Consider the following 20006-nt stretch of genomic DNA (forward strand, 5'->3'; position numbering starts at 1 on the left):
CAGGGTCCCTTGCTCCAGTGCTCACCAGGCCAAGATTCCGGGAAGGGCAGGGACAAGCGTGCAGCAGCCCCACGGGCCCAATGGTGACCGAGCACCAGGGCCAGACCTTGACCTGCACCCCTCTGTATTGGGGAGCGAAGGTGTCCCTTGCACCCCTATGAAGCTGCATCCCATCCCAGTGTGAATAAATCAGCCCAGAGTAGAGCAGAGGACCAGGTCCCCGTCAGCATCACGCTCGGTACAAACAGCGGTTTATTATTGGCTCCGATTTTCTCGTCAGGCTTCCGGGGCCAAAACATCCCTCTGTGCCACTTATGTGCTGTGTGACTTTAACTGAGTGATTCAATCTCTCTGAGCCTGTTCCCTCATCTACAAAATGGGAATAAAAAAACACCCACTATCACGAGGTAAAGTGAGGCTTGGGTGAGGTGATGCACACAGGGCACTCCAGGCACAGGCAGGTGCACAGTAAGGGATAAATAATGTCACGGCAAATGGGGACGCGTGGGGGTAAAGATCAAATATATATATTATGGGGGTCACAGGGCTCTAGGTGCCCCACTGTTATGGGTCAAATTATGCTCCCAAAGAAGAGCTATTTTGGAGTCCTAATCCTCAGACCCTGTGAAGGTGGCCTTCTCTGGAAGCAGTCACTGCAGATGTGATTAGCGAAGATGAGGTCATGGTCGAGTGGGCGGGGAGGGGTATGCCCTAGGCCAGCATGACCGTGTTCCTTTTAGAAGTCGCCGTGTGAGGGCAGATACACCCAGGGGAGAATGCCGTGCGATAGCAGAGGCAGAGAAGGCAGCGGCACAGGGACGAGGCAGGCTCCCCTAGAGCTTCCCGAGCGAGCACGGCCCTGCTCGCGTTGGACCCTGCACTCCTGGTCTCCAGAACTGGGAGACAGTGGATTTCTGTTGTCTAAAGCCACCCAGTCCTTTGGTACGGCCGCCCTGGGCAACTGAGGCACCCACCAGACTCCCTTACGAGGTCGCAGCTGCCACTCCAGAGCCTCGAGTGCTGGCAGATCACCGTCCTAGCCTCTGCTGCCCAGCAGAACTGCCCTTACCAAAAGGGGAGCCCCCCAGCCCAGAAGGTTAGGCTCTGCCAGCTGCAGAGAGCCTACCGCCTGGGCCTGCTCTCAGGGGCAGGGGGGTGCAAAAGACCAGCCCCTGCCTTGAGATGGGGCTGACCTACTGGTGCAGTGAAAGCGCCAGGACCCCCGTGGCACTGGGCTGGAGCTGGGCTCCAGCGGGGACCACGTCCTGGCTCGTTCCCTCTCTTCTGAGAAGGTACGCCAGTCCATCATACTCAGAACCCCTGCCTCAGGCTCTGCTTCCAGACCCAGCTGGAGTCTCGGGGAACCCAAATAGAGATATCTCACACACACACACACACACACACACACACACACACACATCTCTGACAGAAACATACATGCACATCTAACATAAATACATCGAATATGTAAATCCATGTGTATACATATACATGGTTAATGCTAAAGGCACCCATATACTTATCCAACATGAATACACACACATAGAGAAACACACACTCCAGCCGTACCGTTCAAAGGCCCTGCGTAAATAATCCAGGCCACCTCCACTGGAGATTCCGATCTTCCCTCCCGCCTGGTCTGCCCCACTCCATCCTGCTGCAGGTGGCTCAGGGGGCCCTCAAACCCAAGCCCAGATTCTGCTGTGAGGAGCCCTCCGAAGCTAACAAACCAAAGAAACCCCAGCCTGGTGACATTTTCATCATGGTGGAAAATTCCATCGGGCTAGATTTCGGATTTCACACATGTCCATGTGCTGGTTAACTTGACCTCCAGAAGCAAGCTGTGTTGCCAGGAGCCAGAGCTCGTGTGAGAGAAGCCCTCTGGCCCTGAGGTGCACCCCCCTCGGTCTGCCCCGCACTGGGGTGGGGGAAGGAGGCTCCCGGAGACAGAGCTCCTCCCGTCAGCCCTGCTCAGAGCGCCGAGTGCAGGGTGGTCCCGACCCAGCGCGCCAAAGTCTTCCCCCTCTTCGGTGTCCTACTTGGGATGAATGACTGTGTTCCCAGCATGGCGATCCCCTGGCCCCTGTTGGAAATGGACTTCCCTGAGGTTGCGTATTTAGTGCGTCACGCGGGATGGACAGAAGTTAGAAAGGGACGGAGCGGTGAGGTATTCTTGTGTTACCCGGATGGGACCAAATGACGACTGGGTAGCTCCTAGGTGCCAAGAGCTTTTGTAACTCGGAAGGTCCCTCTGGGAGTTGTTACGGGTGGGGGGTTGGGGGGGGGGGTCCCGTCCCGTCCCGTTACAATCAGGAAGCACTCCTGCGTCGGCACGTCAGCATTTCCTCTGCGTGTGCGTGTGCGCGCCCGTGTGCGTGTGCGTGCACTTCTGCGCGTGTGGGGAGCGCTGTGTGCGTGTTGGCTGCGATCGTTACGGAAGGTTACCACGAGTCAGTCCAACTCACCCAGCGGGTTTCAATCCCAGCTCTCGCCCCTGGGGGGCTCTGCCCCCACTTCCCGTGGCCCTTACAACCTGGGAGGTCATTTGCTTCCTTCTAGTCGAGTGTGAATCAACTCCGTGCACCCGCTTTGGTCCTGTCCTCACAGCAGGAGTATCCATATGTCACGGGTCTGAGGAGTTGGCTACTCATTCTCCCACGGAACATTAGGGAAATAACTTGAAATAAATAACGTGCCCTCATCAGACCTGAACGTCTCCCCACGCACCCCCAGGGACAGGAAATGTCACTCCTACATCATCTAGTGGTTTGGGAAGGGAGTGGCCAAGTGACTGTCATCTGGCACGTTCTGTGATGGGCAGGACCACCTTATGAATAGTGTCTACAGTGGGGCTTCTTTGACATGATTTGGTTTCCTCTGCACAGCAGCTGGGAGAGGCGGGTACTACGAGACCCCTTTGCAAAATCACCTCGGTGGACCCCATCTCAGTGACCCTGGGGCCAGAACAGTCCACCTTCATGTTGGACGGTCCCTGGCATGGCCGTGTGTCTGGTCATCACTGCCTCTGCCCAGTATGTGGCCACCGAGCCCCCAAGTCATGGTGACAATTGAAAATCCCCCCCACACACATATTTCCAAATGCCCTCAGGTGGGGAAGGGCCCAGAGGCTTAACCCCACGTGTTTCCAATCCTCTCCAGCCCTTTTCCCTACGAGACGCCGTCCCGGGAAGCGTGCCTGCGCCAGAGAGCTGTAGAGACCCCAGCCTCAGACCTTGCGGCGAGGGAGAGGGAAACGGTGCAAATGGGACTTGGGGCCTTTTCCATTCTATCTCCCATGGTAACAGAGGCAGGGCTGCCCCGAAGCTGGCAAAGCTTAGGCTTGAGTCGTTCATGCCCCCAACCCCCTCCGAGTGTCGGCGTCTTGTGGCTACAAGTCACAGGTAGGGAGCCTTTTAGTGTCAGCGTGGCCAGGGCGTCGCCTAAAGAGATCGCAACGGGAGACCCCAGGTCTCTGGGGCTCACGTAATGTGTTGTCATTTATTTCTTCATCTAAAAAAAAACAAACACCTTCCATCCCGATTTTTGTATCTGTGTGCTTCGTATTCCTTTTCTTAAGGGGGACCCCAAATTGCACGAAGGTTGGCCCACAAATCCTGGACCCATCCCTAAAATCCACCCCGGCCCATGGGATGTCAGAGTGCTTGGTGCAAAGACACCTGCCCTTTGTAGCAGATTCACATGCTCAGCCTCCTCCCCCTGCTTTCCAGCCTCTGGACTACGAGATCTCCGCCTTTCACACCCTGCTGATCAAAGTGGAAAACGAGGACCCGCTGGTACCCGACGTCTCCTACGGCCCCAGCTCCACGGCCACCGTCCACATCACTGTCCTGGATGTCAACGAGGGTCCAGTTTTCTACCCGGACCCCATGATGGTGACCAGGCAGGAGAACATCTCTGTGGGCAGCGTGCTTCTGACCGTGAATGCCACGGACCCAGATTCCCTGCAACACCAAACCATCAGGTGGGTGAGCGGCTCCCTAACCGGAGGGCGGGGGCAGGCAGGAGTTGCGTTTCTTTTCCGGATGCAGGCCTGGCTGTCCGGAGCAAACTAGCCTTACGGTAAATTTGTTGGTGATCTGGGCGAGTGGGAGGCACAGGGCACGCTGAAGAGCTCCTGGCGGATCGTGTCAGGACCAGGCTGACTCTCCAGGGATGCTGCCTCCACACCTGATGCCGGGGAGGAGGGTGGCCTCCGGGCAGTGTTCCCAAATGGCCAGAGGGGTCTGCCAGTGCCAAGCACAGGCTCTGAAAAAAAGAAAAAGGAGCCACCACGTCTGGCCCCCCCTGCATCTCAGACACTCGACCCATCGTCTCGCCACCATGACTTTGGAAGTCAGCACTGGCTGACTCCACACACAGATAAGGGTATTGCGAATTCAGAGAGGTTCAGTACCTAGCCCGAGGCTGCCCAGCCTAGTAGCAGAGGAAGCAGACTAGAAGCAGGACGGTCTGCAAAGTCCGTGCTCTCTGCTCAGTGCCGTGGACTCGGAAGCGTCAGAGCGGGGGGGAGCAGACATTGCCGGTACTTAGAAAGGGAACGTTGGGGTTAGGTTTCCGAGAGATAAATGGCAAGCCAAACAAACAACAACAAAAAATCGTCTTCAAAATTTCCGTCTTCGTTTCTTGAGCTCTGTCCGGTGCTTAGAAAGAAGGTGTTGTCGTGACAAGATTTAATTAAATGATCGTTACTGAGGGTACTAGGCTTGACCGGCTGCTCTGGTTGGTACCGTGTTTCGCGGCAAGCTGAAATCGACATGCAGGTCCAAACACCCGCTCGTCTCCGCACAAGAAAGGTATTAATCTTTCTTTTCCAAAATCTAATCTTCTTCTCGTAGGAGGAACAGGATAATCAACTATTAGATGCACTCCTAATAAACACGTGTCGTATTTTCCTGATTTGAAACACCTGGAAACGTGTCCCCGTCTCCACACAGCCACTTTACCGCGGAGCCAGCTGGCAGAGGAGCGGCTCACGTTCGTTTCCAATCCCCAAAGGGGATTTGTTTTCACAACAAAACTTTCTGAAATGCGAGATGAACTAGATAAAGGTGCGAACTGCACCAAAGCCTATAATAATGTGACTCTGAAACTGCCCTCTTTTTCCTCTCTCTTTCTCCTTTTTCTGCTGGGCACCTGGCAGAGGAAAGATGCGATTTAAATATCAAAGAGAAAGCTTTCCTTAAGTCCTTAGGTGGGGAAACCGGCAGCTTAAGAGGCAAATGCACAAATTTAGGATGTCTTTAGGGAAGCTTTACCTGTCGCTAGGTGTTTCTACAGCAGGAGCAGAAGAGGGGACTCTGGGTGGGGGAGAGAGCGAACTCCCACGGGCTTGATGTTCCTGAACCCAGGGCTCTGCCCTTGCTGCGTGACTTGGGATGTTGCCAGTCTTGAAAGTGGTAACTTGGTGGGGGGGGGGGGGGGGACAGATGCGGTGACAGAGAGCTGGGTCTGTCCAGGTTCTTTGTTTGAGACCAGCCCTGGCTGACTTAGGCAAAAGGAGGAATCTGCTGGTGGAGGGCTTATTGAACATGTTTAGAACGAGGCCCGAGGGGCACCTGGGTGGCTCGGTCGTTAAGCATCCTACCTCGGCTCAGGTCATGATCTCGCGGTTCGTGGGTTCGAGCCCCACCATGGGGCTCTGTGCGGAACAGCGTGGAGCCTGGCACCTGCTTCGGATTCTGTGTCTCCCTCTCTCTCTGCCCCTCCCCCACTAGTACTCTGTCTCTGTCTCTGTCTCAAAAATAAATAAACATTGAAAAAAAAAAAAAACAGGCCCGAGATAGCACAGGAACTCGGGCATTGCAGAGTCTCTAGGGGATGGGAAATGATGGGTTGGCACAGCCCGACCTCACAGGGAGAATGAACTACCTTCCGCCATTTCCCACGGCCTGTGCCCCTCACCCGCAGGGGCTCACGTGCCAGGGGGCGGGGGGATGTTGCCTGAGCTGCAGTCAGGAGCCTCCCGACTCAGGGCGCCTGACGGTCCACGGAGATGATGCTCTCACATGTGTGCGGCTGACCGGGAGGGAGGAAGGAGGTCCCATCCTGTGGATGGAACGTGGAACTGGGAAGATGGGCCAGACCCCAGAGAGCAGGTCCAGCAGATGGAGGGAGGGACGGGATTCTGGTCTGCAGAGGGAGGGGGTACTGGCAAGAGCCAAGCCCCTGAGACGTATCAAGACCAGGGTGCGAGACACTGGAACAGGGTACAGGCGTCCCCCGTTCTACCACGGGCGGGACGTCAGTGGAGAAAGCCATGTGTTGATCACTGGAGGGGAGGCTCGAGGGAAAACGCACAAGTTTGGAACGCTCTGAAGAGCTTCGTGTTTGTACCGTCAGTCACTACAGATACGACCCATGTCATGAGCTGCCAGGACCGTCCTCGGAGTGGCCTAGCCCAAGGCGGCCTCAATTGATGGGGACGCGGGGACTCAGCATGAGAACGCAGGTGCTCAGAGCATGTCCTTTTTGTATCTTTTGACTCTGCTGTCCCCCGCGGTCGGCCACGTCCTCAGCCACGTCTGTAGGGAGATGAGCAATGCCGGCCCTCGGCCCCAGCGGCATGCTTCCCAATCAAAAGTTCGAGCCCAGGGCCAGGCTTGGGTCTCACAGAGCCCAGTTGGACACACGGCCCATCTCTGAGCCCCACAGAACAGCAGGGGGGTAGAGTGTCCCCACCGTGGGCCCCAGGTCCCATCACGACCACCAAAGCAGTTCAGGGGGCTCTTCCCAGGAGATGAGAACGGATGCTGTGTCATCAGGACCCACAGAGTCACTGTGACCAAGTCCAATTTTTGAGTCCCCTCAGGAAATACCACTGAGGTGTCTGGTTTGCCTAAGAGTTCTAGCATTTACAAATTGAGCTGAGCAGTGTCTGGAGAAACCCCTCTTCCAGCCTTGAAGCAAAGTAAATGTGTGTGTGTGTGTGTGTGTGTGTGTGTGTGTGTGTGTGTGTGTGTCTCTGTCTCTCTCTCTCTCTCTCTCTCACATGCTTCCCTCTCTGGCCAGACTCCTCACACACGTCCCTTCCTGCTGGGGCCACACAGTGGCCCAGAAGTGCCCCTCGTTTCTCAGCCTGGCACTGACCGGGCCCCCCTGCTGCCGGTTCTGAGCTCATCCAAGGCACAGACAGCCGTGTCACTGACAGGTTGAGCCATTGTCACAGGAACCTTTTGGGAGAGGAGGTCTGTTAATTACTTGCCGCCCTTGATCCGACACACTGAGAAGCGCTGTCCCTGAGGGGCTGTGTGTGCAGGGGGTGAGGAGGGCGGCAGGGCGGGGCCAGCCAGGCTGGGACCCAGGTCTCTGACGACCCGTGCTTGGCTGCCCAAAATTCTCCAAAAGGCGACCTTGTGAGCGGTCCTGTTATTGTTGTCCTAGTGATGCTTTGGGGAGCAGGCATGGGAAGAGGGAGGGAAGCCTTCATCTCAAGGAGCGCTCTGAGTTCCGATGACAGAGGTGCGCATAAGATGCTGTCCCAGCCGTCCTGCCCCGGAGGGTGTCCATCCCGTCAGAACCACTGCCTTGAGTTCTGCCACCATGCTGCTCGTGGCAGGTGCCCCTGTCTGTGTGTGTGACTCTGTGTGTGTCCGTGTAGCTTTCTCTCTGTGTCCCTCTCTGTTTGTGCCTGCCTCCCTTGGCATATCCTTTGCTCTGTCTGTCCCTTCCTCGTCTCCCTCTCCGTGTCTCTGCCTCCCTCTCCCTGACACCCGCCCCATCACTGCCTCTCCGTCTCTCTCATCCGCTCCCCGCTGTCTGGTGTTCTGCCCCGTCCCCTTCCTCCCCGCTCTCCTCCTCCCCCTCCTCCCTCCCCCTCCTCCTCCTTTCTCTGCCTCTCCCCACCACCACTTGGTGAATCTCTATCAATATTGCATTCCCAGATGCTCTGTGACCCCGCCCCAAAAACCCTACTTTCGTCTCAAGTGACTCACCAGGCACTGGGAGCCTTGACAGGCACGTGGCCTCTTCCCTGAGGGCAGGCTCCCTCGCCCTCAAAGCAGGACACCTCCTCCCCACCCCCAGCCCCCACAGAACTTAGGAACTTCTAACTGATTCCCGTCCTGGCTGGCATCCCGTCTCCCATGATGCAAGGCGTGTCTCGTCTCGGCCCCACGTTGGCAATGCTGGCCCCCGCTAGGGACGCTTTCATCACACCAGGGAGCAGTAAAGTCTGTGAAAGGCGCCTTGATCTCTGAGAAGCCGGCAACGCTAAAGACAGGAGGTGTCCAGGCATCAGAGTGAATACTCTCACTAAAAAGCCCGAGTTATTAAGACTGGTTAAAAAGCCCGTCGCATTGCGCTCTTAGCCAAATCAAAATGGACATCAGTGGGCTGGTGACAGATGAAATTCTTCTTTTTTAATGACTTGTATCTTCTTATCCTTATTATAAAGTTAAGATAGTTCATGGAGGAGACTTTTGAAAAGGCAGTTACGAATAAGGAAGATGATAAAGAATCCGTAATAGCTCCTATAATACCCTCTTAACAACTTGGGTATAGCTCCCTCAGTCACGTGTGAGGGGGCTTCCGCTTTTATTACCGGAATCGGCTCTCATCACCCGTCCTGTTCTGGAACCTTCTGTGCCTCCTTCCCAGTATATGGCGAAGAGCTTTTCCGTGTCAAGACACAGCCATTATTATTAATTGCTTGATAGTATTCTCTTATTCTATTACATGAATGTTCTCATTTATTCATTCATCTCCTTGTTACTGGATATTTAGAGTGTTTCCAGTTGCATGCAATCATTTTTCTAAAAAGGTCAGTGGCCATGCTTATAGCTAAATTGTCTAATGCATCATTAATTTCCCGAAGAATTTTTCGAAAGCTCTTCGAGCCAAAGGATGCGTATTGTTAATGCCTTTTGTCATCTAAAAACTTACTTGTTTTTTATACCGAAATTTATATTGTCCCTTATGATTTGAATCGATGTCATGATTAGAAAGCTCCTCTGCTCCCAGGTCGTGTCGATACTGACGTGTTCTGAAACAGAGCCCCTCTCTCCCCACCACCCCGGCCCCCTCCAGACAACGCTCCTGCCTTCTGGGGGAACCCTGTCTCCACGTCCGTGAGACAGGAGCCAGACATTTCTCCGTGACATTTTGGGGTCTCTAATGAGGAGCAGGCTTGTGCGACGGAAACTATTGGCTAATTACTGTCAGAAGGAGCAGCTCAATGATGATTATGCTAATATGGGAACGACTGCCCGACGTTGTCCAGCAGCGACGTGAATAGCAGGGACTGACCCCGGCATCCTGTCTGTTGATTTCGCTGCTCTGGGGACGCAACCAGCAGCCCGATCCTCTCGAAGGGCTTGAGAGGACTTATCTCACTGTGTTGCATAATCAAGGGATTTCTGCTGAGGCGACCAAGTAGCAATTCCAATTCTGAACATCTTTCAGACAGAGCTCATCCTGTCCAGGGGCTGCGGTAAACCAGTCTGCAGCAGGGACTTTTGCCTACACGCTGAATATATGAGATGTGTGCGGAGGAGAAACGTTGTCCCCACGGATGTGAAATGACCTATCACTGCTCAACATGTGTTTGGAAAGGATCATTCATCCAGGGAGCTCCGTGAGGGTGTGTTGAGCGGCACCGTATCTGTGAGGATTAAGTCTCGCTGAAGACAATAGGAAAATTCAAAATGACAGTGGCTCAGAGAAGATAGAAGTCTATTTTCTCTTTCTCACCTAAGTCCAGATTAGCCATGGCAGTGTGCAGGGTGTGGATGGCAGTTCCTCAAAGGTGTCAGGGGCCCAGGATCCTTCCTGCTCACCATTCGACCACCTCCAGGGTGGCGTCCCCTTCCTCGTGGACTGTGAGGGTTGCTAGTGCACCAGCTTTCGCATCTGCGTTCCAGACAGTGAGATGGGAGAAAGGGAAAGAAGGGAGTCTCCTGTCTTTGAAGGAGATTTCCTGGAAGTCAGCCCCATTTCTGTTTAAATCTCAATGGCCAAGAGTAGTCACGTGACCACACCTAAGTGCAGGGGACACGAGGACATGGGGTCATTTAGCTGGAAAGAACCCAGCTTTGGAGACTGGGATTCTTTAGGAAGGAAGAAAAGAAGCGTGGACAGCATGAGGTCACTGACATTTCTACCGCGAGAATCTTTGAATATTGAAACTTTCTACATAATAAAAAAAAAAATAGGATAAACTGAATTACTTTTTAATTTCTTTTGTAATGTTTACTTTTGAGAGAGAGACAGAGCCTGAGTGGGGGAGGAGTCGAGAGGGAGGGAGACACAGAACCCGAAGCAGGCTCCAGGCTCTGAGCTGTCAGCACAGAACCCACCGTGGGGCTCCAACTCACGAACCATGAGATCGTGACCTGAGCTGAAGTCGGACGCTTAACCCACTGAGCTACCCAGGCATGAGATCGTGACCTGAGCTGAAGTCGGACGCTTAACCCACTGAGCTACCCAGGCGCCCTCTGGGTAAACTTTAAAAGTTACCACGTGCCACGACACTCAATTTTTACACAATCGACATAATAGATAAGCATGTTGTAGAAAACAACTGTTTGATAAAAGCACAAGGATTAAAGCTAGTCTTTCGTCCGTTCGTTTATTCATTCACTGAGTTTGCTTAACGGTATTCATTAAGAGCCCAGTGGGGCCCTGACGCTTCTAGCTGTCATGTGTTCACTCGTGCAAGAAACGGTCTCTGCCTACAGCCTCTGGGGAACTTGCAGTCGTGAGAGCAAGAGCATGTCCTCCCTGCGAAAGAAGGAAGGGGGCAGGAGGGCAAGGAAGGCAGAAGATCAGTGGTTTCCTGGGGAAGCAAGAAACAGCAGTCCCTAGCTGGGGAGAAAGAGCTTCCGAGCATCACTGTGGTCTCGCTTGTCAACAGATTCCTGAATTCCCCAGAAAGCCCGCTACCCCCCTGCCTCCGTGCAGGTCTCCGTCTCCTGGGAATTGGGTGCCAGCCCCAACTGGCAGAGATGTCCACCATCCATGCCCCTGCCCCCTGAGACACGTGCTTGGGAACGATGGTACCGGGACTAAAACGCCTAGCGTTCTTCTCTAAAAGTTCACCCAAAGCACCGCCACCAAAGCCATTTAGTTCCTACAACCCTGTAAATGAGACCTTTCCCATCTCCCTTGTTGCTGATAGGGAAAGCGGAGCCTCTGAGCCCCCCTCTGTGGGGGGAGAGCCGGCAGAGGTGTGCGGAGGCCTGCTGAGAGCCCCGGGGGGGCTTTGCTGGCACCCACCGAGCCCAGAGAGGCGGCCCTGACCTCGCGACTGCACTCCCCGGGCTCTCTAGACCTTCAGCACCATCTTTCTCAGGCTTTACTGTCGTCCCCGCCCCAATCCCCCCAACGTCTCCAGTACCGTTACAGAATTAAGCACTGCAGGCCCAGCACCTGGACCTTCAGATTCTCCAGGGACCTGCCAAGGTGCCAGGGACCTGAACATCTAGCCTGTGGTCTCCACGATTTGAAAAGAAGACAACAACGCTGAAATTAACGAATATCGAGCGCCGAGAGCATCGCGACAACCTTTTCAAATGTACGATCGGCGAACCCGTCTTTACCTTTGCAGGCCGTCTGTAGAGCCCCCCTCGCAGGAATGTCTGAGCGTGCGCTAGAGAAACCATAGGGGATTGTAGATGAGACTATGCCCGGTCGCCAAATAAGGCCAAAAGCAAAAGCAGAAACGTCGTTTCAAACGTTCTACAGGAAGAAAATGTATTTGCAGGGTGGGTACATTCCAGGGTATTTGGTAAGACTTGGGCTGAGGCCACCACAGGCAGAGAAGATTCTTCGAGGCTGGAAATTTTTGAGACGGTTGCCACCCGGCCAGGGCCAGGCAGGTGGGCGAGCTCGGTAAACAGGCACAGATTGGTGGCAGCCGGGTTGCAGCTCTCTGTGCATAAACATGTTTGTGCATAAGCAGGCGTCGTTTATCGGTATTATTATTGTTATTCACCTTCCGATATCGACGAATGCCCACCACCCATGACAGCATCTGCACGTGGCCTTGTTTTATTTTTTTTTTATTTTTTTTCAACGTTTTTTATTTATTTTTGGGACAGAGAGAGACAGAGCATGAACGGGGGAGGGGCAGAGAGAGAGGGAGACACAGAATCGGAAACAGGCTCCAGTCTCCGAGCCATCAGCCCAGAGCCCGACGCGGGGCTCGAACTCACGGACCGCGAGATCGTGACCTGGCTGAAGTCGGACGCTTAACCGACTGCACCACCCAGGTGCCCCCCCCAAAAAAACAGATTTCAAAACCAGATTTAAGAGTTTCATTTGGGGTGACTCCCCCCTGTTAAATTTTAATCAGAAGTTAAAGGCTAAATAATAACAATTCTACCTGGGGAAATTAACCGAACAGCCTCCCTCTACTAAAATGTATCATTAACGCTTCATCTTAATTAAATGTGGCTACTGACCTCGATAGCAGGATTTGGAGTGAGGTCCTTTCTGTTTTGTTTTGTTTAATGAATGATTCTTTTCTCGAGTCAACAAACACAGAGCTTGAAATGTAAATGGATTGTTTACAGTGGCGCCTTTGTAGTTTTTAATTAAAGGGTTGTTCTTCCATTGGAAGTTTATGGTGGCAATACATTTTATTGCCTACTCCGCTGTAGAGTTTTTAATTATTTATGTAAATGTATTAGCACAGCTGACTCTTATTTTCAGTGGTCAGATTTTGGTGTTATGAAGATGCCAATGGAAAACAAGGTCTAATAAATTAAACAACCGAAGTTTTAAAGATTGAACATCGTCCGCGGCTAAAAATAGAATTCTGGCTTTTATCATGATCCGGGGGTGGAAGGTTTTCATTATTAACCTCAATTAGAGGCACTCGATTCAGTTGACGTGAAAAGGGCTGACCATTTGGATAAACAATGGAAAAGTCATTTTACAATCCAGCCGCCTTTTTAACATCCGTCTACACGGGTTGTTCTAAATCTGCCACGGGCCAGACTTTCATTACTGAAAGCACGGTTTTGAATTGGTTATATTTGAATACAATTATGACGGTCATCCTTGCCTGCCTGAGAAATTAATTCTCATAGCCGACATACAAAATATTGACAAACGCTAATATGGTTTCTTGCCCACTGTTTTCTAAGCTGTTAAATCTGCTTAGCTGGGTGTTTTGTTGTTGTTGTTGTTGTTTTCATTTTAATAAAGGCGTTTGCAATAGACCCGCGTTGCTGCAGACGCTCCCCGTATCATATTGATTGAGAAAGCCATACGTCTCAGGATGGCAAGAGAAGTCAGCCGAATGGACAGGAGCAGGCTTATTTTATGAGTGCACTCTGTCAGTCACCAACACCAGGCAGCCCCCGAACACATCTGGGGGGGGTCTCGTGAAGGGCTCATCACGACCTTAGTACTAACGCAGGTAAATAACCGTAGACAGCGAGCCACGTAGCTCATTCAAGAAGCGTGTTTCAACAGCAGCTCCCAGTTTGCATTTAACAGCGAGTTTCAGGAGAAGATCAGACCTCGTAGAGCCGGCTCGGAACAGCCTCGCGTGCCTGTGCGGAGTGGGGCCTCTGGATCTGGACTAGGGCTGGGCTGGGATAAGCCAGCTCGTCAATCGTTGAATCATTCACTCATTCCGCAGGCGTCTGACGAGCACTTACGACACGTCGGCCCTTTTCTAGGCACTGGGGACACAGCAGCAACACAAACAGTTAAAGAGATGTGTCGTCATGAAGATTGTAGGCCAGTGGCCGAGGGGGAGAGGAAGCAAACAAGAAAACAAATGAGCAAAATGAATAGCATCGTAGTGGGCGGTCAGTGCAAAGAAAGAAAAAAGGCAGAGAAAGAAGTGAAGGTCTGAAAGTCTAGATTCCAGGGAAGGACTCGCCGACGAACCGAAGGAAACAGGGGTGAGCCGTGCACGTGTCTGCGGAAGAGTGGTCCAAGCCAGGGGCAGGGGGGACGACAAGTGCAAAGGCCCTGAGGCAGGATGTGCGGAGGTATGAGATACAGGGGGTGAGGTATCACTGGGTCTGGTGCAGAGTGGGTGAGGTGGGGAGAGGCGATCAGAGGTGCACGGGGGTAAAGCTTTTACTGTGAATAAGACAGGAAGGTAAGCCGCGGTGGTTTTAGAGAAGAGCAAGTGGGGAGGGGTGGTGGGGAAGGGAGACGGCAAAGACCAGTGGGGAGGGTCCTGCAATGAGCCAGGTAGGTGAGAGGTGGCACGGCTTTGGACTTGGCGTTGGCGGTATGTGCCGTGAGAAGCAGGCCTTACTGAATGTGTCTGGAAGGTGATGGCAGTCGGGATGTGCGGATCAACCACGTGTGTGAGAGATACACACACACACACACACACAGATGCCCAGGTTTTTGTCCTAAGCGACTGGAAGATGGGGTGGATGGTTATGAAGCAGACAGGCTCACTAGGGAAGGGACTCGGAGGAGGTGTCAGAAACTCACTTTTTTTGTCTGTTTACTGTTCATTTATTTTTGAGAGAGAGAGAGAGACAGGGCATGCATGGGGGAGGGGCAGAGAGAGAGGGAGACAGAACCTGAAGCACGTTCCAGGCTCTGAGCTGTCAGCACAGAGCCCGACACGGCGCCCGAAATCACGAACCGTGAGATCGTGACCTGAGCCGAAGTCGGACACGTAACCGACTGAGCCACCCAGGCGCCCCAGGAACTCGGTTTTGATGGTACTGAGTTTAAGGCAGAGACAGGGAGCGGGGATGGGCAGCAGGCAGGGTCTGGGCTAGACGGAAAAGTCTGGGTGTCGTGCACATCCACATGACATTTAAACGCCCGAGTCTTTGAGATTCCCCCAGAGGTGAGGAGGCCCAGGGGTGGCCCTGCCTGGCATGTTCTACGTGAGGCCTGCCCCCTGAGAATAAGTGAGCCAGCCGCAGTTAAATACAACAGGTGCTCTTGCCCGGGCAGCCAGACCTCAAAGCAGCACAACCGGAGTCTACACGGGCACCACTTTCTGGACCCAGGATGGAGTGGACACTCAGCCAGCGGCCGATGAGCCTGGCTCTGCCCGTCTCCTTCTCTCCGGCCATCAGCAAGTCGCGCCCTCTGCCCGGGTCCAACCCTCCGCCGCGGTCACCCTAAGTTCGCCTGTTTCTTACAGCCGCGCGGATGTGCTCGTGGTCATGACAGAGTAGCTGGCGTTTACTTTGTCCCAGACTCTGTTCTCTGTGGCTCGTGTGCTCGGTCACATGTGATTTCCCAACAACCCTGTAAAGAGGGTGCCTCGGTTACCCCCTCTTCAGAGGTGAGGACGGTGAGCCTCAGCGAGATTCAGGAACACCCCCAGAGGCACACGGATTCCCACGCAGGAGCTCTGGCTGTGGGACATACCTCGCACCTTCCTGCTCCTCTGCCCACAGACCAGACTCTCGCTGGAGAAGCTCAGCCCTCGGTGTGCATTTGCCAAAAACCTCAGCAGCCTTGCTCTATCAGACTCCACTTCTCAGAACAACCCTGCACATTCTGTTTCTGATTTTTGCTGATCGCCCCGAAATCGATGACACCCACCAGTGCCGACCACCCCACCGAGACCCTCTGCTGCCCAGATGTCTGGGGTGGGGAGGCGGCCCAGGCAGGGCTGCGTGGGTAGAAGTGGCCGAAAGCCCTCAGGGTTTCGTGCGTGCGGGCACCTTCTCGCCACCATCATCCGGCGGGGACGCCTCCGTCCCTGGGTTTCCCTGTTTCCTGTGCTTCCTGCTCGTACGGCTGCCTTCCCAAGAACAAGGTTCCATCATAACATCACTTTCGATGCTGCCAGCCTTTACTGGAAGAGGTTAGACAATCACAAAGGTGAAACATGTTTTCCCAACGTGTGCAGGGGAAACAGACGTTGACTTCTCGCTCCATTGGAGAATCAGTCTTGTCTCCAGGGGCTGCCCCAGAGGGCCTCCTGGGTCTCACGTGGCCTTGCAAAGAGGGCTGCCACAGCCCCGCAGCTCTCGTGGCTCTGCCAGTCCGGTGCCCTGAGTTCAAATCCCCACCCATCCGCTTCCGGGTGTGTAACCTCAGGCAGACATCCAGTTCCTCCAGCCTCAGTTTCCTCTCTTATAAAGTGGGGGCAATAATGTCTGGGCTGCAGGGTCACTGTGGAGGATAAAGCAGATAATTCAGGAGAAGCGCTTGAAGCACAGAGCCTGGCACATAGTAGGCACTCAATGAACCGATTATCATTCTTGGCCAAGAGTTTAAATGTAGCCATTGTCTAAAGGAGGCTCTTCAAGAATGATAAGGATGTTTTCCTACGATCCGTGGTTTCCACGCGTTGCAAACTTACAATAAACAAGTCTGCGGAAACACTTACCAGGGTTATTAGTGGAAATTCGTCACAGCTCCCAGGAACGGTGGCACGTCCACAGCCAGGCCAGGGTATCTCACTGCTAAAAGCCTCACCATGATGGCAGTCTCCTCCTCATTCCCGGGGAATTGAAGGTAGCAGAAAGAAGTTTCTGAAGGCTCAGTCTTGTCATCTGCCGTTTGCTTGCCTGCAAACAATTCTCAGAGATGACGGGGCACGTGGACGCGTGGTGAGCACTTATTAAACACACGGTGCAAACAACTGACTTTTGAAGGTTTGCAGCTTGGCTTTTCGGGGGACAGGTATGCTCGATCTTGCCATCTTTCTAGAGCATACGTGTAACGGTCCTATTTTCTGCTAGTACAACGGTTCCTGGTTCGGGTATCAGGATTCAACTGATCCGTAGGTTAAGATGCTCTGCAAAGCATATGATGCCATGCACATGACACCATGACTAGGAGAGACTGTCACCCAGGCAAGCTGAGGACCTGGTCGAATGTCTGAAGGGAGATGAAACAAAGGAGACTTAGCAGTGAGTAGGAGAGGGCGTTACGCTTCAGGACCTCCGATTGGTGACTTCTGGTGCAGGGTCTGTCGGGATCCGTGGCTGCAACCACGGATGGAGCCAGCATCTGCTCCATTACGTGGAATAAAGCAAGAATTGACGAGATTGAGCTGGGGAGTCACAGAAGGGCCGGGAGACCAGAGGAGAAGCTGGGAAAAACTGAGTGGTCACCAAATGGAACCAGAGAGGGGAGACGACTGAGGCTGGAATGACAGATATCCACACACCCTTCCCGTGAATCTGAGTTTTCCCGCCATGCCCCGGATGATCCATGCTGGGCACTCGGGCCACGGCTGTCCCCAGACGCACGATGTGAGGGACACACGCTGGCACACGGAGTAATTGCGCTGAGAGTCTCTGTCTCAGAAGGAGCACGAGCCCTGGACGGGAGCAGGGGTGTGGCTCCGGAGGGCTGTGCAGCCCAGGGCCGCTGGAACAGGGGGCGGTGAGCGGCGCGTTCCCCTGGGGAGGACACTTTTAGGGAGCACCAGAAAACTCAGCCATCAAGACAGTCTTTTTTTTTTTCAACGTTTGTTTATTTTTTTTGGGACAGAGAGAGACAGAGCATGAACGGGGGAGGGGCAGAGAGAGAGGGAGACACAGAATCGGAAACAGGCTCCAGGCTCTGAGCCATCAGCCCAGAGCCCGATGCGGGGCTCGAACTCATGGACCGTGAGATCGTGACCTGGCTGAAGTCGGACGCCTAACCGACTGCGCCACCCAGGCGCCCCCAAGACAGTCTTTTAATGCAATATTTTTTTATGTCAAAATTAACACAAAAATTCACGTTAAACAAAATATGACATCTGTAAGTAAAGTAGGATCGATGTTGCTGATTTTCTTCCACCTCTGATACGCCCGGGCACAGAAGGTGAAGGCTCCTTGGGGCCCGCTTCATCTGTAAATTTAAAGGGTGGGACCGGGGCGCAGCATCTGTAGATGTGATGGTGCGATATCTCGTTCCCACGCTGGGCACCCCGGAAGTGGGTGTGGCTGTCCCCATCCTACAGAGGAACAGCGGTACCCAGATATGCTCAGGGTTGAAAAGTTAGTGAGTGGAAGGGATGGAAGTCAAATTCACACATGCTTATGCCCAAGGGTTTTTTAACAAGGAAAGTATTTCTTTTGTTTTGCAAGAGGAGAAATCATCATTTAAAAACAAACAAACAAAAAACGCACCCAGTAGAACCTACAGCCTCCTTCAGATCGCATAGAATGATTCTCAAATTCTCTTCCGAGTGGGATTTTTATTTCACGAGCTAAGCTGAGGGTCAGGGTTCAGAGGGTCAGTTTTGTCTCTATTCTGCGCTTGAATTCTTTGTGTCTGGGGTTTCTTTTAAAACGTGTAGAGATGGGAGGACCAGAGGGGCCAGCAGAGTGAGAAGTGAAAAAATGGCTCTTATGGCCCCGGCTGGCGTCCTTCTGAGCGTCCTTCATTGGACACCCACAAATGAGCTGTTCTCTGGAAATGGAGGTGAGCTGTTCTCCCAGGAGCCACCCAAGAGCAATGACGGGCCAGTGATTCCTGTCAGATGCTTCACCCTTGCTGTCTAAAAATTAAACATCTCTGGGACTCCTGGCTGGCTCAGTCAGTTAAGCGTCCGACTTCGGCTCAGGTCACGATCTCGCGGTTCGTGGGTTCGAGCCCCGCGTCAGGCTCTGTGCTGACAGCTCGGAGCCTGGAGCCTGCTTCGGATTCTCTGTCCTCCTCTCTCTCTGCCCCTCCCCCGTTCATGCTCTGTCTCTCTCTCTCTCTCTCTCTCTCTCTTCCTCAAAAATAAATACACATTAAAAAAATTTTAATGAATAAAAATCTTAAAAAATAAAAATTAAACATCTCTGGCTCACCGAGTAAATATTTCACAAATACTTATATCGATTGTCCGGTCACTAGGGAGATGCATCTACTAATGTGAGCAAGTGTATCTTCAGTCTCTGTGTTTCCTGCAACTGCTCTGAGCACCTTGATCTAAGCCACATCCCCCATTCACCTGGATGGTGATCCCTGGCCCGAGCCAGCCTCCTCATCGTGCTGTGTCCACACCGTATCCTTCTGCGGCCGGCCTTGCTCTGCACCGGCTTCTCCCTCTCTCCTGGCCATCTCCGCTCCCACGGCGTGGCCTTCCCCGCCTGTCTTCTCCGCTCAGGAACTGTGCAGAAATCATTCTCTCTGCCTTGGATCACACCGACCCTCATTATGCACACGTGCTGTGTTTGCAAATTCGACAAGCTAAGGTTGATTTGTAGCCCCAACACACTTGCTATCTTCGCGGTCCCTGGCAGAGACGTGCGTGGAACAGTGGTACATCTTGAGCCGCCCGACACGCACCTTCCCAGCCGAGGTCCAAACAGGGGACGCTCGGCCTTCTTCCTTCGGCTGTCATACAGTGACCAGGCATGCTTTCGAGGTCTATTTGGTGCCACATTTTTTTTTTTTTTTGCATTTTTGGGCTTTGGGTGGTGATTTTGCCGTCTGAAATGGCGCCGGCGCAGTGCTGTCTGGTGTCGGTAACAGTGAGAAGCTGGGAGGGGCCTTATGGAGAAAATAATGTGTTGGATGAGTTCCTTCAGGCCTGAGTTCTAGGGCTGCTGGCCATGCATTTAATGTTAATGATCGACAGTGCGTGTTAAATACGGTGTCTTTCAACAGAAACACACATAAAATAAGGCGATGTAATGATTAGTTGACAAAAACGTGACCACAGTCTCGCAGGAGCCCAGGAGCAGTGGCTGGTGTCACTAATTCAGCGCTCACAGTGCCTAGACCGCGGTCACGGAGAACGGCTAGGATGGACAGCTTGCCCGTACGTTTGCTGCCTGTCTTCCCTCTCCCTGGGCTACAAGCCCCGTGGAGGCAGGAGCCACATGAGTCTTGACACATAATGGGCAATCCATAAGTTTTTGTTGAATTGATGAATAAATTGGAAATAAGCCATGATTTTCGAAGCCAGCTTTTCCTCAGGCTTTAGACTGTAGTGAGTCCTGTTCCGGGGTTCACAGTTAACCCCTCTTGGCAAAGTCTACAAAGGGATTGCCATCAGGGTCTGACTCTAACAAACAGTGTGAGTGAACGCTGATTCAGTGTTTTGACTCAACTATCACGCGATGCTCTGCTTTGGGCCTCCCCTCTGGGCTTCAGAAAATAAAAGTGGA

The 20006-nt window shown here is 53.1% G+C and overlaps 1 protein-coding gene across 2 annotated transcripts in view; it reads left to right on the forward strand.

Moving 5' to 3' along the window:
* The window catches only part of CDH13 (cadherin 13), a 1030795-nt gene that overhangs the window by 931083 nt on the left and 79706 nt on the right, over positions 1-20006 (forward strand). For both annotated transcript variants that reach the window (XM_003998309.5, XM_045046893.1), the window contains one exon: positions 3729-3982. In XM_003998309.5, the coding sequence (XP_003998358.4) occupies positions 3729-3982 (254 nt within the window). The remainder of the gene's footprint in view (positions 1-3728; positions 3983-20006) is intronic.

The sequence above is a fragment of the Felis catus genome, chromosome E2 (assembly GCF_018350175.1).
Source record: "Felis catus isolate Fca126 chromosome E2, F.catus_Fca126_mat1.0, whole genome shotgun sequence".
Lineage (NCBI taxonomy): Eukaryota > Metazoa > Chordata > Mammalia > Carnivora > Felidae > Felis > Felis catus.